At 32.3% G+C, this 10254-nt stretch overlaps 1 protein-coding gene across 2 annotated transcripts in view; it reads right to left on the bottom strand.

Moving 5' to 3' along the window:
* Nucleotides 1-1404: 1404 nt before the first annotated feature.
* The window catches only part of LOC124355514 (high affinity cAMP-specific and IBMX-insensitive 3',5'-cyclic phosphodiesterase 8), a 586103-nt gene continuing 577253 nt past the window's right edge, over nt 1405-10254 (bottom strand). For both annotated transcript variants that reach the window (XM_046806676.1, XM_046806677.1), the window contains 4 exons: nt 9454-9608; nt 8365-8529; nt 6670-6799; nt 1405-1719 (listed from right to left, as the gene is read on the bottom strand). In XM_046806676.1, the coding sequence (XP_046662632.1) occupies nt 1553-1719; nt 6670-6799; nt 8365-8529; nt 9454-9608 (617 nt within the window). In that variant the 3' untranslated portion in view covers nt 1405-1552. The remainder of the gene's footprint in view (nt 1720-6669; nt 6800-8364; nt 8530-9453; nt 9609-10254) is intronic.

Below are 10254 nucleotides of genomic sequence, written 5' to 3'. Positions count from 1 at the left end.
CAGACATGAACCCTAATTCCAGGAGTCAAGTCTGTGACAGTGTTAGATTTCACCCGAGGTGCCGAGTGGAAAGTGAAAAAAATAACGTTTACAATTAAAAAAATCCTCAATAGCTACATACAGTCTTAGGGAGTACCTCCACCCATATCTACCAGGTAAAATACTGCCAGTGTTTTAACCATTATCTCTCTGATGTGGGTGTAAATATCCCATTGATTTTATTGTAAGTTTTAGAAATTGTTCTACTGTTATATTTGTCCAAGTGCCATATACAATTTTACTATTTGTTAGGACTATGGAATATATTTTTTGAAAATATGTTAAACTCTCCTTTGGCCATCTTTGGCCCCAATTTGAGAATTCTTTTTAACATATTATTTCAGTTGATTTGACATGAAGTAGATATGTCATATGTCATGAAGATGGAAAGCATTTCATCTGTTGTATTTATACACATTTTTTTCTGAAGGTAGAGAAGAAATATTAACACATTTGCCAGTTACCTATTCTCACTGTATATAATATACTTCAACACCAGATCTATGCACTTGAAATGCTGCTATAACTTCACTGTTTTTCTTAAACTCTTTGTCTGGTAAATTAATTTCTGACAAATAGAGATAATATTTGCATCAGAGATATCAAACACAATATTGGTGGAGATACAGTATAACCCCAACACCATCTTGATATTGACACATTCCCACCTAATACTGATGGTAAGACCTATTAAAAAGATGTTTGCAAGCTGAGCCCTCTCAATAAATCCTTTAACTAAGGTAGTGGAATAAATCTTTAGTTGGGAAAAAATATTTGTTAACTTTAAATTCATAGCCCTTTAAGATAACTTTCCTAATAAGACAAAAAGTAGAGTATTTTATATTACTTTATGAGATATTCAGGCCTTTAAAGTAGGAAAACTGGGCAATTTTGTATTCAGGCCCTAACAAAAATAGCTGAAGATAATAATAATGTCAAATGTTCATAGATCCTTATCTTCAACAGTCTTGCTTTGGGGCTGATTATAAGATGCCTCAAAATTCTGCTCTTACCATTTGTTGTATAATAATCTAAAAAATTGTTCTACTTTTCTGGTTTCATAAGTGGTATCTTAAAAGACCTTTGACTGAATATTTCTTGAAGGATAAAAAAAATTCTCACTGCAAACAAATCACCACTTTATATAGGATTGCGAGAGAGAGAGAGAGAGAGAGAGAGAGAGAGAGAGAGAGAGAGAGAGAGAGAGAGAGAATTATTTAAAAAAAATTATTTGGTTGGTTGTAGTAGATAAAGTAAACAGATAAACGCTTGCATGTTTTGTAGAATACACAAGTAGGAGGAACATTTATCTAGTTGGTACAATTGATCACATGCATGGGAGGTTTGAATAATTATTGTGCAAGAAACCTTTTTGTACACACTTCTTTATTTATCTTATTACGAACACAATATATTAAAATTGACGACATGACAAAAATAGCATAGTTTATATTTAAGTACATGGTTTATTTAAAAAAGTTAGTCTATTAATACATTTGTCATAAAATAGGCATTAGAAAGATTTTTCAGGTATATTAGGGAGGTTAGGGTTGGGGCTGGAACTGCTGGACTGTTTGAGGGTAACGTCCCCTAGGCTTGTGACGCCCTTCTCTTCCAGGTCCTTCCAGTACTGGTAGTTGCTTCTCAGGTGGTACAACATCTCTGGCATGTCGATGAAGGCTGAAATAATAAATCACTTTTAGCAGTCTGAAATATATTAAAACTAATGTAACATTTGTAAAAACTTTAATTTCAGCCAGAAAAGAGTAATATGAAAATGTATGTTAAGTGTGTGCATTGTATGTTGTTAAAGCTCAGACATAAGAAGAAAAAAGTAATTAGATTTTTTTACCAAACTTTCCAGTTAGATAAAAATAAGTCTTAGATGTTCTAAAATTTTTATACTTTTGGAGTTTTACCCAAACATATGGTTTTAGTAAAGTACTAAACAACTAAAAAACAATTGTCTATCTATATATATATATATATATATATATATATATATATATATATATATATATATATATATATATATATATATATATATATATATATATATATATATATAAATGAATGTTTGTGTGTTTGTCCTTTATGGAATCGTGAACTATGTGGCCGATCATTATGAAAATTTGTATGTATATGTATTTTTCCACTGAGAAGGTTTATATGCTACGCCCATTGATGTAACTCGCCACCAGACGGCGCTGCAAAAGATAAAAGTTTTCAAATCGCCTGCACATTATAAACTGCAATTGCAAGGCAGTTACGTATATTTAACTGCCAAATACTATTTGAAGGCACTAATTTATGATGTATATTTGTTTTTAAAATAAGTTTCTGGTTGAACTTAAAGGTTGAGTGTTAGACCACTTTATAATAAAGGACATGTATGTGTCCAATACACTTTTGATAGATTTTCATGATCGTGACATCAAGGAAAACTCTACATTGGCGATGGAAATATAATTTACTTGAACCAGAAATGCTCTTACACGGGCAAAGCTTACGAAAAGCGTGGGAAACAGCTAGTAGTATATAAATGATCTTAGCCCCTGACACTATACTCCTCAAAATAAAGTCCTACATACACCCATGTTTCGTAATATAACATAACACCATAAACCAACTGAGCTATCTTTATATGGTTGGTTATGACTGGGCATGGTATAGTAAAATTGGTGATTTCTTGATTTAATCATGAAACCATCACCACAAATTCTAATTTTGTGTATAACCGCCATGCCCTAGTTACATTTTGCTAGATGGGGGACGTGAATGTAGACAATCTTATTGAAAGCAATGACAGAAGAAACCTGGATGAAATGCTCCTTAGCCATGGCTTGAGCAGACTTCATCTACCCGCAACCAGAATAACAAATCATAGCCAGACCTCTATAGATTTTATATGCACGAAATGAAATGAAATGAAATGAAATGATTTATTAGCCCAATAGAACATTACAATGTTATAAGGCTCGTCAAGAAATAATAACACTAAATACTAAATAACAATTTAAAAAAAATACTAACTACAACACAAGTAACATATAGCTAATACTAGGTGGTATGATATTTCACATCTTAATTATTTTCTGGTGAATTCGGACGAAAATCGTCAAAAGTATAAATTTCAGTTTGAAGCATGTATTCTTTAATAGTTTTTTTGAAAGCCTTTAATGTAGGAATCTCTCTCCATGCTAAAGGTAATTTGTTAAAAAAATGCTGACTATTGTAAGAGAAAGATGTTTTAAAATGGGTTGTTCTGTGTATAGGAACAGGTAGAGAATAACTATTACGTGTTGTGTAGTTATGATGGGAGATAAAGGGATTGGACTGTATTCTTTTATATGTTTGAGTTAAAACTTCCATTATGTAAATACTTCTTACTGTTAAAATTTGAAGATTAAAAAAATGTCCTCTACATGATTGATTAAATTTCAAATTTCTTAGAATTCGGATTGCTCTCTTTTGAGTTTTGAAAACCTGTTCAATAAATGGTGAACTTCCCCAGGAAACAATTCCATATCTCAACACAGATTCGAAATAGCTAAAATAAATAGTTTTTGCTGTTCTTAAGTCAGTCAAGTCTCTAATTTTACGAATAGCATAACATGCTGAATTTAGTTTCCCATTTAACTGACTGATGTGATTTTCTCATCTAAGATTGTCATCTAAAGTAACACCAAGAAATTTACATAAAAGAAACGGAAATAGCTACCAAAATAACACAGACAGGCCTCTCAGACCACACGGCCCAACTATGTACGATTCTCACAGATTCTACGAAACAGCCACTGACCCAAACAAAAAGAAGACAGTTTAATGCAAGAACAGTGCAAGAATTGAAGCACAATCTGGAATCCCAAGACTGGACTAAAGTCACTCTCACCGAGAATGTGGAAACTGCTTATAAAGCATTTAGTGGAATTTTTCAAACCGCATTGAACATAGCATGTCCACTCAAGATAGTAAAGAAGAAAAGAAACCCCTACAAAAATATATGGGACAATGAAAGTCAGGCCCTAAAATTATCATACTTAGAAGCACTGAATAAACAAATCATTACTGGCCACCCTGATGACAAAAAAGAAACAGCTTGAAAGAAAAAATGTTATGATATAAAACTCAAAACTCTTCGTAAACAGTGCAACTCTTCATTCATAGAACAGTCGGACAACAAATCAAAAGCTGTGTGGAATGTAATAAATAATGAAAGAAAAGAAAAATCTTCAAAAAATCCACTAGAATGCCTAAAAATAGAGGAAGAAATCGTTGACTCTCCAATAACTATTGCCAATCATTTAAATTACTTCTTTACTACAGTCGCTGACCGAACACTCCTCAGAAATGGAACATCGACACCTGTAATAGCACCAAACAACAACCAAACACCAAACCTAGCCTTCTCTGAAACCAACAAACAAGAAATTAAAAAAAACATTGACTCTTTAAAAGCAAAAACATCAGCAGGGGAGGATGAGATCTCATCAAAATTGATCAAACAGTGCAAACACGAAATAATCACCCCACTGACTCACATCATTAATAAATCACTTTCACATGGAATATTTCCAAATGAACTAAAACTCGCAAAAATCTATCCGAAATTCAAATGTGGAGCAACAAATGAAGCCACCAGCTACAGGCCAATTTCCCTAATCTCTACTTTTTCTAAAATACTGGAGCGAGTAATACTAAATAGACTACTGGGCCACCTCAAGCAGCACGATCTTCTCACCCCTAGACAACACGGTTTTATAAAAGACAGATCAACTTCAACAGCAATAGCTCAACTAATTGAAGAAATCATCGACAATCTGGAAAAAGGACAAATTGCAACAAGCATATTTTTGGATTTTAGTAAAGCGTTTGACTGCCTTGACCATGAACTCATACTGAAAAAGTTACACTCTCTTGGAGTCATTGACAAGGAACTTGACTGGTTTAAGAGCTACTTGAGCAACAGGGAACAAGTAGTAGAACTTACTTACTTGGAGAAAAACACTGTGACGAAAGTAAAATCCAAGCCACTACCAGTAAGCAGAGGAGTACCTCAAGGCTCCGTGCTTGGACCCGTTTTGTACATTCTCCTAACAAATGACTTCCCAAATTATCTCCAAAACCACTGTGAAATTGTAATGTATGCTAACGACACAGCTTTGATTTTAGCAAATAAGAACAAAGCTCAGCTAGATATAGACTCTTTTGTTGCATACAATGTGGCTAAGCAATACTGCCACCTCAATGATTTAGTCTTAAATGACTCAAAGACCCAACAGCTAGTCTTTACATCTAACCCAAACCAATATGACGGGCTCCCAGAAATAACTACAATTAAATCAGGAAAGTACCTTGGTCTAACTGTTGATCAAAACCTCTCATGGGAACCTCACATCAATCAACTCTGCCACAAACTTAATAGTAGCCTGTATGCAGTGAGAAGAATAAAACAAATCAGTAGCCCTCAAGTAGCTTTGACAGCATACCTTTCCCTATTTGAATGTCATCTCAGATATGGACTGATAGCCTGGGGAGGTACGACAATTGGAAATCTTAAAAGGGTGCTCGTTATACAAAAAAGGGCTGTCAGGACTCTAAGTGGATTAGGACCAATGGACTCATGGCGAGCAGCTTTCAGACATCTAGGAATACTGACGATCATAGGACTCTATATCCTAGAGACGATCTTATTTGCCACAAAAACAGGGCACGCAAGAACTGGTGACATCCACCCCTACAACACCAGACATAGAAACAACTTCCTCCTTGACCCTCATCATCTGACTCTGTTCGAGAAAAAAACCATCATATAAAGGAGCCATGTTCTTTAACAATCTACCTGACTACCTAAGAAAGCTTCCAGAGAAGAACTTCAAGACCTCCTTAAGAAGCTGGCTGCTGGAGCATCCATACTACAGTGTCCAGGAATTCCTTCAGTGGAGGACAAGCGCTTTGTAATTTACATACACTGACTCATACACTGATTGTGACATAAACACTGACCTTTGTTCTATTCTCTAAGAATATGTTCAATGAAGATATATTCTATTCTATTCTAGTTATCACCTAATATCATGTAATAATAGTTGAATAATAACAACATTGTAATATTAACATAATAATAGTATATTATGTTAATTAATTATTTAATTTATTTAGGCCATATTATGTCAGAAATGAGGTGATTGCTATTCAGTAGGATTTGCAATCTTCTGGATATCAGTGAAACTACTGTAGTTGGATAAGACGTGCATCGTGTCATGCAAGTTTGGGAGTACTACTGTTTTGGTTTGTTGTTTTACAGACTATTGTTTGATGTTTATTTACTGATAGCTGAGTAAATAATGGAATTACTGAAATATAAATTTATATTTCTTCCTTAATTGGTATTGAAAATATTTATGAATCTTATGAATGATTGCTTATTAAAGAAATAAAACTTTGATAACTCGTTCAATAGTTTATCAAAAAACCACCAAATGTGGGGAAAATACTCAGTACTGGGAGATCTCAGCACAAACGTGCACTCGACGCCTAGGTGTCACTGTGAAACTGATATCACTGCGGTTAAATGTCACATCGAAACATGAGACATATATCAGACTATGACTGACATAATGTACTTACCATCCCATGCTTCAAACATGTCATTTATGATAAAATCAACGAATCCCATCTGGGACTTGGGTATGGAACATGTGGTTCTGTCAAACATCGGCATCACTACAGGCAAATGGTTAGCTTTTTCCTCATCCGTCTGAAAAAATTCATGTATTATATTTAGTAAATGTTTACTGTATATCTCAAATCTTAAATTATTAAATTATGAAAGAAAGCCAAATATTGTTATTAATTGTGTTTTTGATATAAAATCACATTGAGTTGAATCATTTTCTGTACATGATCCCACTAGTCTTAGTGTGAACAGTTTATTAACAACATTTAACATTCTCTATAACCTTTAGTTTACAAATAAATACTCCTTCTGTACATAAATAGTGTTATAAATCACTTGTTCAGTTATAGAAAACGTATAGATTCCAACTCCTTTACATTCTAACTTCCTGAATTACAATTAAGTTTATAGCTGTAAATAAAAAGTAATAGAACATATTTAAACAGATTTTTATCATTACACATTTAAGCATTTAATAAAAGAGTGAAATTGTTGATTTTCATTATTTTAGGTTAGTTTAAAATATTTTACGGTTTGCTTCAATATTTACATCTTTTAGTAACTTTGACAACATCTTAATCCAGCACAGCTTGTTTTTTAACAGTTCTTATCAGAGTCAAGATTATAGTCTTGTCTCTGGTTCTAGTTTTCCCCTTTCTGTTCTCATAAAAGTATGGTGTTGAATTTTATTAGTATGAGATTGTCGGGATACTGTAATTAGGAGTGATTATTTTTTAAAGTATAAAATTGATTAAAAAGTCCATAAATTATTAAGTGTTTATAATGCCAAGCCATTTAAATGAGCCTCTGACGATGTTATCTTTAAGCTTTAACATTATTCTCATAGTTTTCTACAAGCAATGTTTTACTCACATTTGTTTTAGTATTATCTTTACATAAACAAATTCAAAGGCTGATATGAGATTTTTTTAAAGAAATAGAACCTGTTCTCAGTTTCTGTAACAATATGGCACAAAGAGGCATTCTTAAGTTCAACCTTAGTTGACATTTACATCTCGGATCTAGTTTTCATCTGTATTAATTCATTGCTAAAAATTTTATATTGTGGTCTTGTTTTAAATGTATACTGTTTATACTGATATGTGTACTGGATATATGGCAATCTTGATGTGTACATTAACATAGTTGGTTTTAATGAGAGAATTTAATCCGTATTAGTCTCTCTGTATAGATAATCCAAGTAGATGATCCATATAGATGAGATAGCTTGGTATTTGTGAGGCAACAAGGCACATATGATGACATATATCCATTAGACATGTGTGATCTTTAAAACAAATTTATTAAGATTATAAAAGTGACAAAAGATTATTTCTTTTTTAAGATTACCACAGATCAATTGAATGTGATGTCTGTAGAAAGAAACAATTACAAATTTGGAGTGATACAAAGGCTGATTAGAATATTTATCTCAACAGAATCTGGCGGCTTTGCTTAACTTTTCTTCCATTACAAATCATTTACCCTATTTCACCCACCAAAATATTATTTATCACTAATTGAAGGCCGATAAAAAATATTGCTTCTTCCTAAAACATTCCATATATCCTTTAAGGACTTATAAATTAGTGGATACTGTCTTTGTAAAATTAACCTTTTATAGCAGTTTGTAAATCTATTGTTACCTGAGAGAAGTACTCCTCTGCAATTCGCCTGGCCCATTCAACACACATTTTGAGAGGCCTAGTCGGGTTTGACACATCAGCACATTTAATCATCATCCTTCTGACGAGATTGATCTCATCAGCACTAGAAGTCAGTGCAAAATCTCCTCCACAGTCACTTGGGCTCTGGAATTTAAAGGTTTATTTTGTCAAATTCTATTATTACAAAATAATCTGCCCCATTAATTAAGGGGCTGTGTCCATTCCTTGTGGCATAGTATCAGAATAATTTTGAGGTTATAGAATTATTATAAGTATAAATGGTGAGTCTGAGGGAGAACATGTTTTACCCTGGGGAGTTTGAAAACTATAAATATTCAGATTCAAATTCTTTACTGTCACAGTTTACATAACATACATTCTTTTAATTCAGCACGGCTGGAAGAACGGGTGACATTGTCAAGATATACAATAGAACTTAATGTTACTATCAGTCAGTTATGAAACATCGTCAAAGTCAAACATTTTATTAATTAAGTATAATGTTATGCGATTAAATATGTAGAATGTTATTATAATTATAAAAGTAAAAAATAAAATGTTTAAATTTATGTATTTATAATCATAATGTTATTAAATTATTGTATCACATAGATACTCTTCAATAGAGTATTTTTTTTTTATTTTAACACATCTGAAAAGTATATTTTAAATTTATTGTCTTTTTGTACTGATTCAAGCAATATATGACAATTTTCCAAATGTGTGCGCAATAATAAATTTGTAAGTTGAGTTTAATTTTATGTATGTAAACATATATGTATAGTGTTATTGATTTTAATCTATTATCTATAGAAAAATGAAGAATTCAAACAAATAATTCTTTTACAAGATGCAAAACAAAAGTTAACTCAGTAAATTAAATTATCATTCTAATTTTAATAGGAAGTAGCTGTCTAATTTCTATTTTACAAAAGTTTTATTTTAACAAGTTCTATTTTAGCTTATACTTTTTTAACAATCAATGACAATTAGTTCACAACAATGGAAAGGCAATAAATCTACAAATATCCCTATGCTGTACAAAAAATTATGAACTAAAATAAATACCTTGGCATCCCCACTGCCATCATCGGAAGTAGAGTTGGGTTTGTTGAAAACACTGACAAACTTTGCTAAATGTTCAAAATGTTTTGTCATCTCAGTAGCAAGAATCATGTCTATGATACTTTGTCTCGCTACTTTGTAAGTGTCTCGTTCCAGACCTGAAAAATGTAACAAAATATACTTTAAAGCATTTTTAGAAACTTATGCTTTTGCATAATAAATGTTGAATATTACAAGTACATACAATACAATACAATACAACATAGTTTTCTAAGTTGGGAATTCTATTCATTAAGGACTAATTGCCCTACTGGCCAAACCAAACCAGTAGAATGACTGAAGATCAGAGTGTCCAAATAAACTCTAAGGCCAAAATATTCACTATGAGTAAAATTCCTTAATTTTCCATAAAAAACACGCCAAAGTCAGTAGGACATCTGGTTACAAAAATCACAAATCCTTAAATAATATACAAATGCATATCACATATAAAAGGCAAATCCCTGAATTCTGATACTTGTTTTTTGCTACATAGATTTTAACAGTGCATATATGATATGATATACTAGTATTAAAAGGACAATAGAATAGTCACGTCACCATGATCCTGAAGATCTGTTGTGACAACCCTATTGTGACAACCCTAAAAATTTAGACAATTCATGTTATCTTGAGGCTCTTGATAAATCTTAAGATGACCTTAAGTTCTTTGTTTAAAGGTTATTTTTGACAATGGAAGGATTGTGAAGGAAACAGGATTTTTCCGGACATTTGTGTTACTGTTTTCTTGTTTCACTGAACGAT

Source organism: Homalodisca vitripennis, chromosome 2 (genome assembly GCF_021130785.1).
Source record: "Homalodisca vitripennis isolate AUS2020 chromosome 2, UT_GWSS_2.1, whole genome shotgun sequence".
Taxonomy (NCBI): Eukaryota; Metazoa; Arthropoda; class Insecta; order Hemiptera; family Cicadellidae; genus Homalodisca; species Homalodisca vitripennis.
Note: the sequence above shows the minus strand (reverse complement) of the source record. Positions and strands in the feature narration are given on the sequence as shown.